The 20,454-nt window shown below is 31.7% G+C and overlaps 3 protein-coding genes and 4 long non-coding RNA genes across 10 annotated transcripts; 5 read left to right on the plus strand and 2 right to left on the minus strand.

Annotated features, from left to right (window-relative positions):
- Positions 1-4,402: 4,402 nt before the first annotated feature.
- LOC135796255 (larval cuticle protein A2B-like) lies at positions 4,403-7,864 on the plus strand. Of its 2 annotated transcripts, none has more exons than XM_065308187.1 (4): positions 4,403-4,592; positions 7,078-7,131; positions 7,192-7,390; positions 7,614-7,864. In XM_065308187.1, exons 1-4 carry the CDS (start codon positions 4,557-4,559, stop codon positions 7,751-7,753), a joined length of 429 nt encoding a protein of 142 aa, XP_065164259.1. In that variant the 5' UTR covers positions 4,403-4,556; the 3' UTR covers positions 7,754-7,864. The 2 variants fall into 2 exon arrangements, with proteins under 2 accessions (XP_065164259.1, XP_065164258.1); XM_065308186.1 differs by lacking the exon at positions 4,403-4,592 and adding an exon at positions 6,827-6,954.
- Positions 7,865-8,479: 615 nt separating this feature from the next.
- LOC135796247 (uncharacterized) lies at positions 8,480-10,462 on the plus strand. The gene is made up of 3 exons (XM_065308179.1): positions 8,480-8,713; positions 8,774-8,875; positions 9,367-10,462. The coding sequence occupies exons 1-3, from the start codon at positions 8,702-8,704 to the stop codon at positions 10,303-10,305; spliced, it is 1,053 nt and encodes a 350-aa protein (XP_065164251.1). The 5' UTR covers positions 8,480-8,701; the 3' UTR covers positions 10,306-10,462.
- On the minus strand, positions 9,903-11,761 carry LOC135796265 (uncharacterized). Of its 3 annotated transcripts, none has more exons than XR_010549295.1 (3): positions 11,648-11,712; positions 11,114-11,601; positions 9,903-10,237 (listed from the first exon to the last, which is right to left on the minus strand). It is a non-coding gene; the product is annotated as an uncharacterized lncRNA (long non-coding RNA). The 3 variants fall into 3 exon arrangements; XR_010549293.1 differs by having other exon boundaries at positions 9,918-10,237; positions 11,114-11,588; positions 11,648-11,761; XR_010549294.1 differs by having other exon boundaries at positions 9,921-10,234; positions 11,114-11,588; positions 11,648-11,761.
- Positions 11,155-11,626, plus strand: LOC135796261 (uncharacterized). Its single transcript, XR_010549290.1, has 3 exons — positions 11,155-11,296; positions 11,354-11,423; positions 11,489-11,626. It is a non-coding gene; the product is annotated as an uncharacterized lncRNA (long non-coding RNA).
- Positions 11,762-12,781: 1,020 nt separating the features above from the next.
- On the plus strand, positions 12,782-13,675 carry LOC135796262 (uncharacterized). Its single transcript, XR_010549291.1, has 3 exons — positions 12,782-12,877; positions 12,931-13,000; positions 13,076-13,675. It is a non-coding gene; the product is annotated as an uncharacterized lncRNA (long non-coding RNA).
- Positions 13,676-16,316: 2,641 nt separating this feature from the next.
- LOC135796252 (cuticle protein 19-like) lies at positions 16,317-17,367 on the plus strand. The gene is made up of 3 exons (XM_065308184.1): positions 16,317-16,389; positions 16,494-16,670; positions 16,735-17,367. The coding sequence occupies exons 1-3, from the start codon at positions 16,378-16,380 to the stop codon at positions 17,020-17,022; spliced, it is 477 nt and encodes a 158-aa protein (XP_065164256.1). The 5' UTR covers positions 16,317-16,377; the 3' UTR covers positions 17,023-17,367.
- Positions 17,368-18,582: 1,215 nt separating this feature from the next.
- On the minus strand, positions 18,583-19,232 carry LOC135796263 (uncharacterized). Its single transcript, XR_010549292.1, has 3 exons — positions 19,013-19,232; positions 18,864-18,943; positions 18,583-18,787 (listed from the first exon to the last, which is right to left on the minus strand). It is a non-coding gene; the product is annotated as an uncharacterized lncRNA (long non-coding RNA).
- Positions 19,233-20,454: the final 1,222 nt, after the last annotated feature.

Below are 20,454 nucleotides of genomic sequence, written 5' to 3' on the forward strand. Positions count from 1 at the left end.
TAATTTTTTGTTGTGTAGCTGATGCTGACACTGATACATTTTTATTTTTATATACGAATAGCTTGAGATTGAAATTCGATTTTGAATTCGATTGAGACAGTTACAATGCCCAGCAGTGAAATAAATTTGCACACGATTATGGCTGGTGTCTATTTTTTTTTATTTGAGTTTGTTGATTCGTGCAAGATGAAAGAATTCAAGTGAACTATAAAAATGGTGAAATTTTTGTGCAATGTAGATGACATTTTTCAGATTTCTATCGCGTTGCGGACGGTGATGCAACTGATTCTGTTTAACTGTTTTAAATGTTACTTGATTTTTATTAAGACAAAAACGCGCGGATTTCTAATAATTGAGAATTGTGAATTTCTAGTTCTATTTCCAGTAGCTATAACAATAAGTCTTGTTTTAGTCATTTGTATAAAGTTTTTTCTAGGAATGTTTCTTGTGTTTGCAAAATCTTGGTTGGAAATGTGTGCAATTAGCAAAAAATTAAAAGAATTAAATGAATGCGTTTATTTTGAAATCGAATTGCATGAGGAATATATTAAAAATTCATGTGATTTATGTGCATAGCTGTATTTTGCTTGTAATTATTCTCACACAAAATATTCTCATTGAGTGTAATTCACATCTTTGTAAAAACACCCTAGGTCTTGCAATTTATAAAAATTTTTCCGGCCATTATCTGATTTTATGATATATTAAATAAATTAATTATTTTCGAAAATACAAAGTGTTTTCTACAAAGTTTCTAAAAATGAGAAAATTTGGCGTACTTCCTAGGGGTTTGATAAATAAACAGTATGTGTACACAGTAAAGAGTTAATTTTACTATTTGATGACTTTCAAATACCATAAATTTACTTAATTTTTCAAGTAATATAAACTAATTGCATTTGCTAAACAAATTTTAAGAAATATGAGAGATTGGTTATATTTAAAAAACATTTTAAAACATAACCAAGAATTTATTGGGTAATTATTGAATGCATTTTGTAGATTAGCTTTTTATCATTACAATACATTAAGAAATAATTTAACAGTTCTATTTTTACGGGATGTACAGGGTATAAAGTATAGGAAATTGCTTGTTTTATTTAACATTTGTTTAATTTTAACACTCAAGCCAATTACGTGCCTATGTTTTATACTGATGAATAACTAAATTAAATGCTCAATTGACACTTGTTTAATTAATGTAATTACTATTAACAAAGACAATGATATTGTTTTCCGCATAATTAAGAGTAATTATACATTTTACATCGTGTCTTAAGTCATAAAATGCATTGAATTACCTTGAAGTTTACAAAGAAACAATTTACCTACATCTTGTTGTTCCTTAAAACAAAAACAAAAAAAATTACTCCATGAAAATACTGTTTTTACTAAATAAAGAATTAGGATTACATAATCATTATGAGATTCTGTATGTTATTGAAGAAACTAATTAATATTTCACCAAGAATATCAAACATATCTACGCATACTTTTACTTTCCGAAGATGATTTGATTTATCGCTTTTATTGACTTGTTGCTCCGTTGTCTCTCAATCAACTCTTCTATTTCTATATCAATCTGTTTCTACATTTGTAGGTGTATAACCATAATATATGCTGAACTGTATTCGCATGCTGCATCAGATGAAAGTCCGATTATATCGAGTATGATGAAATGTATACAGTGAAGTATACAATCACATAGATTATGATTACGCCATAAACATTTCTCTCAGCATCATAAGTATCGAAAAAATCGTGTAATCATTCTGACGTGCATATTGAAAGCTAAAAAAATTAATAAACCAGAGTGTGAACCAATTTCTGCGCCTTTCTCAACAATTTGCGTAAACTCACGTTTTTTAAATGCGAACAAACAAAATGATTCAGGTTATAAAGTTATACGATGGTTATTTACTCATCATTTATCTTCACATCAATTCATTCAGTTTAAATTTAAACAAATCGAGAATTAAATAACATTTCTTTATAAAACGAAATAAGTATATTCTGAAGGTGATGACATTTATATTAACTTGATAGACATAAAAATATGTTTTGCAGAACAGATGATTATGCAGCAATTTCACTGAGTATTTTCTGTGTTATGTTTCTTGGTTGACGCCTTTAATTTTCCTCATTGCAATCATTCAATTTCCAATTGCAACATATCACAGGCATTCTCGCATAAATCATGTATCGCATTTCATACATTTATTATCATTATACATATAAACCATATTTTTTTCTTGTATTTGTTGATTAAAATAAAAATAAACGACGTAAAGTTATTTTCTCTATTTTTCAGCTTTAAGTACCATTTTTTCTAAGGTTTTGAGACACAAAAAGTGACAATTTAATCACAGATGGTCAAAATTGTGACTAAAGTACTTTAGACACAGGTTTTAGTCACGGGGTGTGACAAAACCTCCCGTTTAGCTACCTAATACTTAATATACTTTTATATATTCAATATAGTTTAATAATACGCTATATATTTTTCCACACATGTGAAATTATATTATTTATCAAATACTTATCTACTAACAACAATAAAACATCATAAAACAAACACAAATAGAAATATGTAGGCCAATCAAACAAATGTGGCTCATGGTCTGGCATTCTGGCCCTATTCGTGTCGTCCTCAACCAATAATTACTTTTTAATGCATTTTAATACATTTTAAGCATAATTACCTAATATTAAAAGTAATTAAAATAAAATCTCAACAAACCGCAATTCACCATTTTTACACATTTTTTGTTTTCAATTATGTTAACATTTACAACATCACGATCCATCAAACACACATCATAATAAATTGTTTTCTATTGAATATTGAATATTCAAGCGACTTATTAAAACACACGCATATCAATTGACTTACGAGCGTCTTCTGTCTTTGGTGCTTGTTATTACCCAAGAAAATTTATAAAGCGATCATAAATCTGTCCTTTGCAATAATTAATTAATATGCTCATAACATAACAACTCGTTTAGATACATTTACAAGTAAGTCGCATGTGGAGACGTTGTTGCTTCATTCAGCCTGTGGCACTCATCAACAAGACGAGATGAATGATTAAAAATGCAAAAGAAAATTCAAAACGACAAGGTTACTGCGCAGTGCACGATGCGCATTATGTTGATATATTCGTAGCAATCGCAGGCAGAGTGGTAATAAAAACCGAAAGAAGAAAATGAAAGGTGCACGATCTTCGGCGGCGCGATTTCAACCTCAAGCGCGCTGCTTTTCATTATGTTAATCACTGGATTGCGACCTGACGGATTGAAACTGAGCCAAGCGTGCGCAATAATTAAAATATTATGATTTTAAAATGTTTAATTCTAAAATTTATTTTTATGCATTTTTTTTTTAATTTATTGTAATTTTATTGTAACATATTTAATTTTGCGATTAAAATCTGTGATTTTTAAACGAGTAAATATCTATCATTTGTGTTTTGAATGCATTTGAAAGCAGGAAGAAGAAAGTGTAAAGCACGTTGTAGTGTTGTGTGTTTATTTTGCAACGATTGCAACAAGCGCATTTTATCAAGAGTACACAATCTTTATAACGCTTTAATTCAATTAATAATTAGGCTGTAATTACTTACATAACGTCGTTTGCGGACGACTGACGGTATTATTTGCTTTTTCCTCACTGCATGAATGCAATCCGTCACTTTTGTTGCACTCAATCTTAAATTCAGGCGAATTCCTAGCGAATTCAATTATAATTGGAGCAATTTTATTAAATTTGTTTGATTTTTTAATTTATTTGGAAATTAAAAAATAAGTGATGAATAAATGACATAAGTTTTTAGTTTATGGGCGTTTTAGAATGTAAAAGAACGCCGCTGATAAACATTAAAAAAAGGTAACAAATTGCGCTCGGGAGGCCAACCTGCACGCCATAGATTTTGTAATTACATAATCGCGCTTCTTCTGCCCGCTTGCAATGCAACAAGTTTAAGTTAGCACGTACCAATAATAATGAATGTCAAAATACACTTTGTTCAAAGTATTCATTATAAAAACATAACCAAAAATATATTTTAATCTTTTACTTTGAAAATAACCAAATTTTAAGGTTAGTTTTAACCATAACCTCAATTTTACACTATTTTAATGGTTTTAATGTGAAATTTTAATTTTTTTGATAAGAAAACAATGTGTATATTTAGTTGTGGTATACATTTACAAAAGCCTCATCACCTCGCACGAGCTGTGCGCGAGCAGAGAAGATGTGAATTGAAGCAACTTTTATTATTGCCACATGCACGAAGACGGTGCTTCGAATTCAGGCGAATCCTCCGGCATCATCGCCGCCTCGCCGTCTCATTCGCGTCTTCAGATTACGATTACAAGTGCAACGAGCCATACATGTAGCGTACAACGCGGTGTAAACAAATGTGCGAAAATGTTAATCAAGTGTAATTCATATGCTAAATTTATCACCAATTAAATTAGAGTAAAACAACTAAAATAAATTATTCTATTTATTTGCAATTAAACAACCAAACAAAACGTTACATAGTTCTACGCAAATGTTTCACCTACGTAACACTGTCACAATAATATTCGTAAGTATTTAATTTTGTAAATTAAAATTAATTTAATTTAGTTTAAGTTTATACATGAAATTTTGTTATCGATATCTCCATTTTCGCCATCACTGCAACTCCAGTCCGATGTTTGATCGTTAATATCGCCTGCTATAAATCAGAATAGTTTGATGCTAGCAGCTTACCACCTTGCAAGAGTGAGCTACTTCAACAATTTTTGCGAGCGAATCATATATGTTGTATATGGATTATTATTAAATATTTGTTGAAATAAAATTACTATTATGCGAAAATTTCATGTATAAACAATTCAATTTTTGCAACTCTTATACACTTTCAATGCGTCTGGCAGGATGATAGAACCGACCAAACTGTCTGGCGTGCTGGACTCTCTGTATAATGCTTTCCTAATATAACGAAAGTAAAAAAGTTAAAATATAATATACTTGAGGGGTGTCTGGCTAAGGTTAACTGGCAATGAGCAGCGCATGTTATAATAATGTGACATTTTGCTAAAATAACGAAACATAGGTCATCATGTGTACATCTTTGTTGGCTGTTAACTGTCAAAGGAACCACGATCCAGGTTTCATAATTTGGGATCGTTCTTACCTGTGCTGGAGAAACACATGGACAAAATTTCATCTTTCCTAAAATGACGAAAGTCTGGCCGTCACTGGCTCTTGGTCTATTATTTTTGTTATTACATTTGACACAGAATTAATGTGTATAAATCAGAATAGTGTACCTACTCTTACTTCCCGACTTAATGAAATTAACCATTTATGTCTATGAGTCTATATGTAGTTGATTATCTAATCTATGTTGTTAGAATTGGTACAAATATCTATAAGTTGCTAATCTTCAGACGTTGATCTTCAGACGTGCGCCTTATTTGGTTACAGATAATTGTTATACTAGTCGCATCATAACACCAGTACCACTTGGTATTTTAATACTCATAGACATTTAATTTATTATAACGATATTAGGAACTAACAGTGTGCTACTCTGTGTCAATATTGTTGCACAATCGAATAGTATTGATGCATTGATTGCGTTGGATGTTGATGTTACATATTATTACATTAATGGAAACTGTAAGGCACGTTTCTGATGCGAAGCTTCTTGGTTTGTCACGAAACTGGAGCGCGGTATGAGCACGTTTTCTAATTATTATCTACAACTTTCAATTATTTGAGTATCAGTGCATCAAAGTACACTGTAATTAAAATTTAGATATTGCAATGGTTTAATATATAAATATTTCGTGTATTAAGTGTCTTTTAGAAGACTTTTTGATTGAGAAATGTCTGAAATATTTTATTTAAAGAAGATTTATGTCAATTTTAAGAACAATGTCATAAAACATGCCTTATTTGATATTTTATTAGAGTAATTAAATAATATTCTATGCCATTATTTAAACAGTAAAGTCATAACTCATTTTATATATGTAAATGTGTGTTTTTGTTTGTTTGTTACGCTTTCGCGCATAAACCAATAAACAAATTTTGATAAAATTTGATTTAGAGATATTTTAGACTTTGGAAAATAACATAAACTAGTTTTTGGCGTAAAAATATGACTAAAAATGCAAAATTTTAATTTTTCTAATTTTTTATGCTATTTTTTCAAGTAAATCTAATCAAAATATAATTCCTTAAAATATAAATATTATATAGTGTTAATTTCAAACTCAATCAAAATCATTAACTTTCCGCATTTAGCATTTTCTCCGTCTCAGTGCGTTAAATACATCACGAACATCTTTATACCTCTGCGTGTTTGCACTCACTATTTACGGCCGAGTCAACCTGGATACGTGACGCGTCACAGTTGTAATTTTGTAATTAAACGCGTACGATTATAGCAATACCGCCGATGAAGGTGATCCTCCCACCGCACGATCAGATTCGATCTCTCTGCACTTCTAACCCATCAAATTCTACACTTTAAAGACCATCTGCAATGTATACGCCAATAAGAACTAATGCTTGTAATTAAACTAGTTAAGTACCAAGTAGAGTAATGCGTAATTAGAGTACCAGCATGTTTTATTTATTTGCTTAAACAATGTTTGTATCTAGTATTATTACCTACGACCCGCAGCAATGAATGACACGATTTTTATGTGTATTTATGTGTGTTTGTTTTTTATTGTGAAGTTGATGAGCAGCGTTAGAATGCAACAATGCAAAGGTGATTGAGTTATTATCGCGTTTGGCGGGATGGTTAGAATGAGAATGACAACGTGTTACGCTGTGCTCGACATTGACACCGATGGGCAGTCGAATACAACCAAGTATTTCTCATGATGGCACTCCGGGACAATTTTAAATCAAATTATGGTGGTTGCGTAATTGCTCTATTGTCCTATGTATGGGCATTGAACTTTAAATCAATTTAGGCAAACTAAACACGCTTTAATTTGTATTTATTTTTAAAATGATTATTTTATTGTTTTTGTTGAATAAATAATTGATTGAGATTTTAATTACAGATTATTACAATTGGATTAAATCAATTATTAAGTGTTGGATGTCGCACGAATAATGTTTGTATTAAAATTATTAAAATTTCATTTTTTATTTTTATTTTTTTAAATTTATTTTAGGTAGATGATTATTCATATAGTTATTCAATACAAAAACCCGAATATGGTATCGTGACCCATCACTGGGAGAAGCGACACGGTTCCGTGGTCACCGGCGGTTATAGCATGTTAGATCCGAACGGAAAAGTCCGTGTCGTTGAGTACCACGTCGATGGAGGACACGGGTTCAAAGCTTTCGTTCAATATCGCCGACCACCAGGTAAACAAACAACTATTGTTCAAAGAAACAATTCAAGAAACAAAAAAACAAATTAAATATTTAAATATCTTAATTCTAAACACTTTTTTCACACTTTTTTTAATGCTGCATATGATAAATCAATGACACACCCAATATTGTGTATAGATTTTTTCAAATGTGAACCAGTAACCTTATGGATTGTGGTTGAATTGTTGTGTATTTAATTTTTGTTTGGTTGTAGCTGGTAACGATTTAGGCCATCTACGTTTTCCGTATCACTACCGTACGCCAATTCGTCTCGCCGAGCCTGTCAGTCTAATCACGCCGGATTTATTTCGACCCAAGGAGTTCTATCCGAATTTACCGTCGGAGCGAAACTAGGAAATGCAAGCAAGAGTCAACAGCGCGTAAAAATATATGTTGTATATGATTTATTGTACTGCTGTTAATTGTGTTGGCATTTTGGAATAAAGTTTTGTTTGAAAAGGTCAATTCCTAATTTTAATTTAGTGTAGATTTGATTTGTAACAAAATGCAATATACAAAGCTCAATTGTTTATAATTTAGAAATAAATAAATGTAAACTAGTGCCACCTATAGAAAGGATGAGCTATTTAAAGTAAGTAGCGTAAAACTAAAGTTGGTTAAAGTAATCTGTAAGAAAAGAGAAAGGAAAGTAAACTAAAGTAGGAGCTACTCGACAGAAATCTGTAACTTTATAATATTTTACCTTTCAAAATCAACCGACAGAGTTTAGAGTTTAGCTAAAAATAAATCAATTTAAAAAATTGATTATTCTATCACCTAACTCTCTTTCATATTTAAGAAAAACTTACCACACGTGCAAACTAATTTTAACTGTATAACTATGTGGTTAAAACAGTTAGTTTTAATCGAATATTTCTGTATTTCAGATTTAGAAGATTGAAAAGAAAGTTTATTTAATGTGCGTATTCTTAGCAGGCCTAGTCCGGCCGCCAGCAGTCTTCATCATTAGCTTCTTAATTTGGCGTATATTGGAAGATATAAAACAGGTATCCATTAGTCCGCGGGTAGACCATAAATAGTTTGGTATCATCCCAGCCGGCGTTTAGTTCTTCGTGAAAGTAGGCGCAGACAAGACGCGCATTCATCTCTGTAGAAATTGACAACGTGACAAAACTTTTATTAACTTAATGAATCATTCGAATATTGATTTAGTGCTTTGCGTGCAATATTTCTAGTCAATAATAAATTAAAAATTAGAAATTAGAAAACAGTTGTGTGGTTTAATAAAAACAACGTTTTCAAGGACAAAGCCAAGGTCAATTTGGCAAAAAAGAAGAAAAAATGTATTTTAAGGTAAAATTTAAGTTTTTTTATGTTTTTATACATTTTTAATACTTTTAATAATTTTTGTAGAGATGTTTTGTTATCTTAAGTATATTGAGTGTGATATCTGCTCAAGAACACGATGACAATGATGGAAAATACCGCCCAGATGCGATACCAGTTTGGGAGCACGTAAGTTTCTAGAAAATTTAGCGCGTGTCCAATGCACAAGTACTCATACTCTCATACTCGCACACGAGAAGCGAAATCCACGTGCGGAGATGCCGCAGAAAACAAAAATTAAAAATGGAAAGTAAACGGTAGTTAAATTACAAACGTGCGCGGACAAACAGCTCGCGTGTTCCTCATCGCCCATAAACAACAGATGGCAAATGCTCAAAGTATTCAATTGGGCGATTAAACCAATTGCTAATTTAAATTCCAAGAGTACCACTTTCAATCGTTAATAACTCAACAACACTAATCTGTTTAACTTTGATAATATTTATGAAGTGAGAGTTCTTATTTTCATTCGATTGATAATAATTTAATTAACCGACGAAATTTGAAAGCTTCCGATGGATATTTGTCGTGGTTTATCGAGTCGAAAGAAAGTTATGCCATGTTTGTAATAGAAACGCATCGTTTACCTAGATAACTCAATAAAATTAACTTCTTTGTAGGAACGCCAAGATTACACGTTTAGTTATGGCGTTAAAGATCTCAACACCGGCGACGTGAAGAACCAATGGGAGAAAAAGGTCGGAGACACGATTCACGGTCATTACACAGTCTTGGAACCCGATGGATCGCTGCGCATTGTGCATTACACAGCCGATGAAAAAAATGGATTCAACGCCGTGGTTAAACATGAAGGACCTTCTTATCATCCTGTGACAATACCGTCGAGTCATACGCTACAAACCGATTCATATTTTGCGACGTCTCCAGCTCCTAATAAATCAAAATCAAAGATTAATAAATTTACTTACACCACACCGAAACCTATCATTGAAGAGCAGCCATCTTTGGATACACAAAGTGTTAATATTGAACCGGAACCGGAAATGGAAGCGATTGATGCGTATTTATACATTCCATCACATCACAACACAAAAAATCATCAGTATGAGTTGGTATCGGATGATAAATATCAACATTTTGTGAATTATGACGGCCATGATGTACCACATAACCACAAATCTACTTATACTTCAATTCAACCGAATTTGAAGATTAAGCATAGTCAACATGAGCAGCCAATTAGTTACGATTTGTTGACGCCGGTAACGATTGATTTAACGCAGTACGATTTCGATAATTATAAGCAAGGAGGCTTTGTCGAGCCGGAAATTGAAACCGGATTCAAACCTGTACCGAAGAGTAAAGGACAAGAGGCCTTACCAAATATTCCCAATACTTTCACTACGAATAAGAAACCGATTACTACGCCGGGTTTGAAGACGTATGCGAGTGATTCACACAGGCCACATTTACGAGGACCTGTTATCTTCCCGAAGCGGATGGATAAAGACAGGATTGTTCAGTTTTCTGCTGGGAAAAATAAGAAAAACAGTTTGAGGTATAGAAAGCATGTTTCTTATAATACAGAAGATTATTAATTGTATTAATATTTTAATATTAAAAGTTTTTGTTAAGTTTGATAATTTATTGAATTTATGAGGATTTGTGCAATGTTATTGTTAAGTTATTTTAATTGAATTGTTGATTATTGTATGTTATATTATTTCGTATAGAATAAATATCAAGTTATCAGGAGTTGTATTTAATATTTATTATTGTACGAAAGTCAAATATGTGTTTTTATAGAATTTATGACGTGAGTAATTCCTTTATATACTTGATTTGCTTACTAGACTTGTTGAAGAGTAAAACGATTATAATATGTTAAAATTGAGTTTTCTTACAGTTTACGTGCTGAGTTTTACTTTTTCTTTGGTTTTTGTAAATTGTAAGTTATAAAATTGGAAACTAGTGAAAATATTGTTATTTTATTGTGTATTTTAATAGGTCAGCATATTTGTGCTGTGTGTATGGATGTTTATAAATGTACAGAACCAAATGATCACACGTAAGTAAAAACAAATAAATTTTTCTACTAAAATTTGTATTTTTTTGTTTTTTACATTTTTTAGGCGAACAAATAGACTAGAAATTTGTGAAACAAAATGTTGTCCATATTATGAATACAGTATTTGGTATTTAAATGATATTAATAGAGAATCCTCGTATTAAATGTTTAATTTATTATTTTAAGTTAATTTTTAATCACTGTTTTTAATTTCTATGTAAATTGCTTTTTTTATTTTATTATTTTATAAAATAAATATTTTTTTCTTAACGTGTATTCCAATAATGTTATTAAATCAACAAATTCAAGTAAACATAAGTAATTAATTTACATCTTACCTTGAGAAAGTGTCGCAAATGTAGAACAATACAATAACAGACACGTTGAGTATACTTGTATTCCGACTTCAACAAAGTCTGGCATTTCGTGCCACTTTTATCGCGCAGAGATGATTCCACAAACCAAACTAAACGTATTTTTGTGTTTGATTTTGTTCTCCAGTGTTCTTACTCCACGAAATGGTAGGTTTTATGAGGTTAATTAAACCTTTTAGTGTTTTAATCCATGTTTTAATGTAGTTATAGATGCTCAGCATATTTGCAACGTCTGTATGGATGTCTACAAATGCACCAAAGAAACAGATCGATGGTAAGTACTATATTTTATATTTTTATATTATTTTTGTGTAATTTTATCATTTTTGTTGTTTTTAGGCGAACGGATAAGAATGAACTCTGCGAAAGACAATGCTGCCCATACTTAGAAAGCGGATTTTACTATTTGGATGAAATTAATAATCTTGAATCTAGAGATCTGTGAATTATTACTTATTAAAAATTAATATCTAGTTACATTACTCGTACTTTACTTACGTTACTCCCAAATTTACACTTTTCAACGCGTAGTTTCCAAAAATATGACTTAATGTTTAACCACAGTCGTAGGAATATTAAATAACTAAGATAATGAATTGATAACAGTGTAGGTGTAACTGGAACATATAAAATGTAGTTTGGAGTGTTTAACAAAAATTTACAAACCTAAGTAAACAATTTATAAGTTTAGTTAAGATATTCGTCGTCAGGTGGCGACAGCGATATTAAAACTAAAATATTCTGTAGATAAAATTTGTTTACTTCAATAAACACAAATATTTTACGTCTATATCGCAATTTTTGTTGTAAATTTCATCAAAATTGTTTAAATGTTTTATTTTTGCAATACTAAACCAACATAGCAAAAAAAAACACTTATTTTATTGTTTTAATAAAGATTTTAGCAAAATATTCATTCGTAGCTTCAATATTAAACGATTTCGCAGAGCATCATCATGAAATTAATTGTAATAAATTTATTATTACTGTGTTTAGCACTAATTCACCGTAAGTATTAGATATTCGTTAAATTAAAGTGTTTTGCGAAGGTTGCCGGCAGAAAAACGTCTAAAATGCATTTGATTGCAATTTAATCGATCGTGAATCAACTATCATCGTTTTAAATCCTTGTGGTTCAATTATTTTCTCATCATGTTTCAGATACTTATTCGCAACACATTTGCAATCTATGTATGGATCTTTACACTTGTCAATCATCACCAACCAAACGTCGAAGGTAAGATACATTAATTAAATAAATTATTATAAATTTTGAACAAATTATTAAAAATAATTTATTTTTAGAACTAGTATGATAATCAAGTTATGTGAATCCCGATGCTGTCCTTATGTAGAAGACACAATGGCAAATATGTTTTATTATTTAGATGAATATGTTTATAATCAACGTGTTGGGGACAAAACTAACCTCCCACCGACGGTCTAAGTCACACCAAACATAACCAAAGTTATGCTAGCGTATACAAAATAAAATTAAAGTAGAAAATGTGTGAAATGTATGAAAACAAGCGTTATAAAAACACGTACGTGTACTTTACGTTAATTTAATGTAATTACAAAGTTTGTCACGTTTTTGCGCACTGAATTCCTGTTTTCTCCGCATAAGTTACACGAGTTTCGTTGATTGTACAACCTCAAAGTGCACAACAACTATAATGAAGCATATAAATATATTTTTCCTAATTATATTAATAATTTTAATTAAAAGTAAGTATTTTTATACTTCTTGTTCAATTGTTGGATATGTTAATGACTTTTAGTTGTAAAAACGCAACACATTTGTAATGTTTGCGACGACGCATACAATTGTATCGGTTCTGAAGATAAAACGTAAGTATTAATTGAATAAACACAAGTTTAAACAATATTCAATAATACTACGTATTATTATTTATTTATTTATAGTAATCCATATAGAGTAGAGCTTTGTGAGGAGCATTGTTGTCGTCAACCATACTCAGAAGACAGTTTCTGGTACCTGGATGAATTTAATTTTAATAAGAGAACACGCAGTGACGAAAGCACTACTTAATTGCGGCGTGTGGTGTGAAACAATTTTACTTATTTAGATATTTAGAACATATCATTGCAGCGCGCGCGAACAACGATATAATTTACAATGACCAATGTCGTTATTCCCCAACAGCTCGTTATTTTGCAAGCGAATAATGTTAATAATGCACATATTTAAAGCTTTCGCAATTCGGCGCAATGCCGCCGCAAAAAGCGCTTGCAAATTAAAATTAACTAAGTACGAAGCTAAATGCTTCTTTGCGCACCGAGATAAAATAGTTTCGCGCTGCGCACGTAAACAAACAGCGGCAAAAATGTAATTCACGGCGTGTTTTGCGTTTCGTGTCGACCTGCAATATATTTTCAAGAAAAGAGTTTAGAATTTACTTAAGAAATACAAATGCTAAGTCAGAAAGAAAAGAAAGTTATGTAACACATGTAAATATATCTCTTATTTGATTACAAATAAAATGTCTATAGTAGTGCTCCAAATTGCAATCAATTTTAATGTAACACAAGACGTCTAATTAAGATGGTATTGATGTGGCAAGTTTATAGCCATGTAAATTAATTCACTGACAAATGAAGCAATGTTGACGGCTGCCGGTTACGAACGTGCTTTCATGTTCAACAGTAGCGGAAGTCAAGTGCTCGTAAGACGAGTGATACGACTTTTACCCAATTGTGTTTTACATGCGCACAATGCTCAGAACTGACGATGTTTACAAAATAGGCATTTGCATGCACACAAGTTGAAAAGTTTAGAATTTTAGAGTTTTAGACGCACGCAACGAATATGTAACAAAATTTTATACAAATTGTAATTATTTGCATGCATTTTTATTAAGTTATTGAGTAAGTTAAGTTAACCTAGTGATTCAGTTACTTAAGTGTAATACTGTTACTGTTACTTTCGCAGACCGGATGAAAAATGATGAATTACAAAGCCACGGAACGACCTTGCGCATTGTCTTTTATTCGTTTTACGAAATGAGACTTTTCCGCATGACTTAGATTCGTTTTACAATTACTTAGATTATTTGATTTGAGGTTAAGTAGAGTAAAAGTGCAGTTTTCATGATGCAGTAAAATGTGAATGGTTGTAAAATCGATATAAAATTTAATTGGCATTAATGTAAGAGCACTATTGTTGTAGGTACATGAAGTTATTGGTTTCATTGCTAATAACTTTCAATTACGAAACATTAGTATGCAAAATTTTAAATAAATTAATAGTAAATAATAAAATTGTCTCAAAAATCACTACTAATCTATATTAATTACTTTAAATTAAAAACTTTTAAAATTTAAAATTTTTGTTTTTCTTGTTTTGTTTTGGCTCTGAACACAATTTAAAAACAAAACATTCAACGTACATTTGGTCGTCGAGAGTGAAAGTAAAGTAACGTATGCGCACTAGGAATGAGCACGTTCAGTGGAAATAATGAGCATGGATACAGGTCCTACCAAATTACATCTCCTACAAGTCTAGACTTTGTTCAACGAGGAATTCAATTATTTGTAACAAGGAGTAAGTGCAAAAGCCACGTCGAATTCGAATGCGAATGTTGTGTGCGCTCGTGATGCAGCTTCATTCGGAATTGCACTAGCTGCAAATGCGCTCGGTACAGTTACATTGGATTACGTCGCATTATGCGCCACACCCTGATCTGAATTCGGTACGACTGTAAAGCACGCATGTGCTGTTGTAACACCAAACACTCTTTTTACGCCTACCAGCTTAGAAATACATCTTTTTGTGTGGTATTTCGAGTGCGGAAAGTTGGGTTATACATGTGGGTTGCATACATTGCTGCTAGTACAACAAATGACTTTACTTGCGTATAGATGGCGCAGTTTTAGTACTTTTCTATTTTTTCTGCTTTTTTGATAGTTTTATTCAACCAAACTGATTTTTTCTTTAAAATTATTATTATTTTGACGTTTTGACGATGTTTTTATGTTAAATATTCAAATATAAATTGAAATTAGTTCAGAAAAAAACATTTGACTAAATAATTTAAATTTTAACTAATTAATACAAGGTGAATGTGAAGTAATTCTGTAATGAAGTAATAATGAATTACTTCAACATTCAATTTTCAAGTTTTGTTATCCACTTGAAATTCACGTAATTACTAAACGTAGGTATTTACAGAAAACGCATTTGTGCGTAACCAAATGTCGGTTTCGAGTGTTTATTCAAATTAAACAGCGTTAAACTTTAAACTAACCATAACGTTACCCATATTACTGCGTTTAGTCACGCAAGATTTAAATAATTCGAATTAATTGTTACTTTCAAGGCAAGAGTCTTATCTCCCTGCTAAAATACGAAAATTCTAACCTCAACCGGTAATCAACATAATCTAACCTCAATTTTTCTCTACTTTTGCAATAAATTTTAATATTTTGTACGTTTATTGCTATATTTGCACGTGTTCGCTAAAAATCAAAACAAGTACGCAATAAACATTTCAATCTGGATCTAATGCATCTACAGTCATATTTCAACAGCTACGGTGCTGTTGCTGTTGCAGCGAGAGTACGAGTACGAGGAGGTATTACATGGCGTACTTGTGTATTGACACGACCACGAATAAAGTAAAAAGCGTTGGCCCGGATTTTACTCCTAAGTACTCGATGGAAGTTTTTCCCAGCGATTGCCAACCTAATCGAAGTCACTGCGAGCGCGCAAATAGATTACTTTTATGGCGTAATTACTTATACTATCACCGCGTACTTCCACATTACACACATTAGCGAATGTATACAGTATCTTATCAATTAAACTCATCACATAATAATTTACACTAAAATATTATGGTAACTTCAAAAAAAATCTTATTTTTGAATTTTTTGTCTTTTAAAATAATTTTTTCAACCTTTTGTTTAAAAATTAATAAATTTATCAATAAATTATTTACTTTTGGTGATATATTATGTTATGAGATAAATTATACGATTATGCATAGTATCCTGCAATTTTTTCAATTTTTTAATTTTGTTTCGGATTTTTTGATTGAATTTTTTCTAACAGTCAGTATATATTGGTGAACGTACGAATTTCGCTGGGATGAATTTATTCGCCAAATGCACTCGAATGCTGGCATATAAAAGATGTTTGGTGCAGCGTCTAGGGCCAGTTTCATCCGGTGACTCTCAGCGTAACAAACCGTGATTGTTGTTGCATAATGTTTACAAAGGTAGGGCTCAACACAAAGAAGAAATCTTTCAACACATTTCAACCAACTAGTTTAGTTGACAAATCTGAAAATAAATAAAAAATAAAACGTTTATCGGTTGTTAGATATTGGTGTTTGTAACGTTGGCGCTGTTGGCGGACGCGAAGGCGGGCCTGCTCCCAGGCGGCCATGGGTTTCCGGGACCAGCTACGGGACCACTCTACGCTGCGCATGCCTACGCTGCTCCCATTGCCGTCGTCAAACCTGCACCAGTAAAAGCTGCACATGTTGTAGATTATGTGGTAAGAAACAAAATTAAAAAACGGCAAAAACAACGTTAATTAAAAAATATAAATAAAATTGTAGGCGTACCCAAAATATGCATTCAAATATGGCGTCGAAGATCATCACACTGGCGATCACAAATCCCAACATGAAGAACGCGATGGCGACGTAGTCAAAGGTGAATATTCCGTCCTAGAACCCGATGGTACTCTCCGTACGGTGCATTACACCGCCGATGACCATAACGGTTTCAACGCTGTGGTATCAAGATCTGGTCATGCAATCCATCCAGCTGCACCACCTGTACACGTAGCACCAGCACCAGTTCATGCTCCATTACACCTTTTGGGTTATAAAGGACTACATTAACACAAAAATTACAAACACACACAAAATGACTGGTTTATAAACAAAAGACGATAAATACGCAATGCCAAATGATTTTCCCACTGTCTCATGCTCTGTGTTCGATTGATGTATATGTTAAATAATGTTAAGTATGTTTTTAAACAATAATTTAGTTATATTTCAGAGATCTTCTTATTTTGTACATATTTAAAAAGATATTTTATCAAGTTATTTATATTTATACTTATAGAATTTATATTGCGTTGTTCGTTCATGTGTGTTATTGAATTATGATTAGTGTACTTATAATTATTTATAATATATTGTTACATCATGCATTATTAATAATAATCATTCATTCATTCATTGCATTGTAATAAAATAATACTTGCGTGTGATTTGTGGCTTTGGATTTATGCGTATTTTGTGCGCATGTCAAATAAACTCAGCTCTTAAGACGTAATAATGCTCGCACGCTTAAAATTTTCTGCCTGATATATCTGGAAATAATTAGAGCGTGTCGTCGTTACGAATATACCAAAACACGATGCGAGCAAAGAAAGAAAAGAAAAACATAGGTGTAGGTACTTTGCCGAATGCCGGCAATCATAAATCTATTTATTCGTGTTTGACCACAATTGCAAAATCTCTAAAAAGACTTTAACTGCTTGATAATACGAGCGGTAATCATTTGGGTGTGTTACACAAACCGAAATAACGTAATAATATTATTTTGTTACATTACAAGTTATTTTAGATGATAAATATTAAATTTTTGGATTTTAAGGTTAGTTTTGCACCTGATAGATAGGCAATCAAGCGTGCAATGTGTGATTAACTATTCTAAATATCAAACGCAACGAAATTCCTGCTGAATTGCAATATTAAGTTATCGAGAGCAAATTATACGAATGTATTACTTGACCGAAACACGCCGATAATGAAATCAAGTCGATTATTTGCATAATTACGACAGCTAATGATAAGCGCACGCAAATAAACAACCTTGAATAAAATTTAGCGTAAAATATTTTTGATTTTTCGCAAATTGTAGACTGGTTAAATGTGAATTAGCTGCAGACATAATTTGCGGTATCCGCTGTTTTGCAGTTGGCCATAAATCAAATGACATTTTTTCAGTGCCGTCAACAACAAAACAACAACTTTAAGACTTGCACAACCGCACTCCATATGTTGTATGAGTTTTATTTTATAACTTACCTATGTCTCGTGCCGGCCTACGTTGGACAAAGTTAGGAAATTTTAATAAAATAATGTTTGGACGGTAATAATTGCTGCGCTTGCGCAAAAATTAATTTGATAAAATCGCAATCTCACCCGTGTGTATTATGGTGGTCTACATTCGTCATTAATTGTTATGGTTGAGTGCACTTCGATTAATTCGGTGGTTTCAATAGTAAAAGATTAATTAATAAGATAAGGTAATTAAAATGTGTAATTATTACAAAAAATGTAAATTTTTAAATTTAAACAAAAAAATCTAATTAAAAATTAGTTTTTTCTTGTGTTGTAATAAATATTTTGATAGTTGTGGAAAAAACAAACCCAATAAATCAAATATTTTAAAAATCGGATCAGAAGTTCTTTAGTTATTCACATCTTAACACCGCAAACTTATTTTTCTAACTGAATACAAAGGTTTTGTAAAATTGTGATCTTTAGTATTAATCTTACTATCTGTCGACCCCTTTGTTTGTTTCGTTGCTTGGCAACCACTTCGTTGCTTAGTAACGTTTACTCTCCCCCTCGTTAATCACGAACAAAACTGAAAAAAACTGATTTTAGTTTTAGTTTAGTTTAGTGAATAAAAAGAATTTGCAAATACTGATAAGCCCCACTACCTGACGACCCCTTTGTTTATTTCGTTGCTTAGCAACTACTTCGCTGCCTAGCAACCTCTACTCTCCCCCACGTTATTCACCTACAAAAAAACGACAAAACTGATTTTAGCTTTACTGTCGTACTAAAATTATGTAACATAGGACTTCACCGCAAGATTTTTTTCCACACCATTGAACTCTCTAACTTCTAACACAAACACTCACAGAATTAACAAGTGATAGTTAGACCATAGTTAACTCTACACTCCACAACTCGAAAACTTCAACTCTGCTTAATCCATACCCAATATCGGTAGGTACTTACGTACTCAATACTTCTACCTATATAGAACACAGTTGTAGCTCACCAGCAAAACCGCAACTCGCATTCAAAATGAGCATGCGGAAGTGCACGCGAAAAATGCGCTCAAATTGAAAGTGTCTCGCGTGCATATGCATTCCGCGCTTGCGTCGAATTCGGCGTGTGCATTAAATCGTTTCGACTTCGATGACTTCGTATTTAATTTCGTGTGCGGACATTCCGCGCAGACCGGCATTACGTAATCACCACACCGGCTTTGTCATTTATTATTATCGCTTGACCGAAGTCGACCACTCGCAGCGGGCGCATAAAATTTCGCAAACGCTGACATGAATCATTTTTCCAATAAAATTATTAATGGAAATTTCAATATATAGATTTCCTATGTCCGAGGCGAACAATTCAAGATATAATTTACTAAAGTATAAGTATAACGTTCACCGTCTGCATGAGTTAATATAATAATATTCTATATTGTAGCTTAATAAAAGCGTGGCGCGTCAAGAGTTACGAGTTTATTTATCGTGTTTCGCGTAGCAAATTGGTTTCATGCATTAAACGCATTGTTTGAATTGCTGGTCTTTTCATCGCTAACAACTTTAAGAATATAGTTTAAGCTTGAGGATAAATTGAGGCAGTTTCTTGTGTTATATTGCGACAACTTAATTTATGCGCATATAAGTTTTCTTTGTTATTAAAATTCATTTTAGAATTTGAATTATGCTTTATTATAATTAACAAAATTAAATTTATAATGTTTATTTAGTTTAATTGCTGAATTTCAAAATAAAAAACTGATATTTTAAGTTTTTAAGAAGATATTTGTGTTTTGGGGTTATTTTGAGGTTAGGTTAATGCCTACAAGGCATGTTGGTTGCCTATTTGAGGTTAAACCTAGATTTTTATGATTTTTCAATGATTTTTGAAGATATTTTTGGTTTAATTGATAAAATATTACATTTTTGGTTGTAACTCGCGTCAAAAACATTTGACATGGGTCTTAACATCAATGTTAAGTCAGAAAAATGGAAAAATTGGTGAAAATTGAGGTTAATTCATAAAAAAATCTTTTTTAAATATTTTTTGCAGGTTTCCTTCTAAATAATTAAAATAAACATCATCCTAACCAATTCTATAACCCAAATTTTATTAAAATAATAAAATCATGATTAGGCAAGCAAATATACACAAAAACATTTTTTCGTAAAATCATGTGTTTAATAAACCATAACATCAGATACTATTGGAAACCTTTATCAATTCCTATATAAACATATCAAGATTACTTTT

The sequence above is a fragment of the Atheta coriaria genome, unplaced genomic scaffold (genome assembly GCF_025399875.1).
Source record: "Atheta coriaria isolate IRGN ID8LTWV9N9 unplaced genomic scaffold, Caltech_Dcor_3.1 hic_scaffold_7_pilon, whole genome shotgun sequence".
Taxonomy (NCBI): domain Eukaryota; kingdom Metazoa; phylum Arthropoda; class Insecta; order Coleoptera; family Staphylinidae; genus Dalotia; species Dalotia coriaria.

Excerpts from the sequence above, each read along its gene's own strand:
- LOC135796255 (XM_065308186.1), top strand. The coding sequence starts at position 6,889 with ATGATGGCACTCCGGGACAATTTTAAATCAAATTATGGTGGTTGCGTA. Across the intron at positions 6,955-7,077 it reads TAATTGCTCTATTGTCCTAT|ATTATTACAATTGGATTAAA; the intron begins GTATGGGCATTG and ends TTTTAATTACAG. Across the intron at positions 7,132-7,191 it reads TTGGATGTCGCACGAATAAT|GTAGATGATTATTCATATAG; the intron begins GTTTGTATTAAA and ends AATTTATTTTAG.
- LOC135796252 (XM_065308184.1), top strand. Across the intron at positions 16,671-16,734 it reads CACATGTTGTAGATTATGTG|GCGTACCCAAAATATGCATT; the intron begins GTAAGAAACAAA and ends ATAAAATTGTAG.
- LOC135796247 (XM_065308179.1), top strand. Across the intron at positions 8,876-9,366 it reads CGATACCAGTTTGGGAGCAC|GAACGCCAAGATTACACGTT; the intron begins GTAAGTTTCTAG and ends ACTTCTTTGTAG.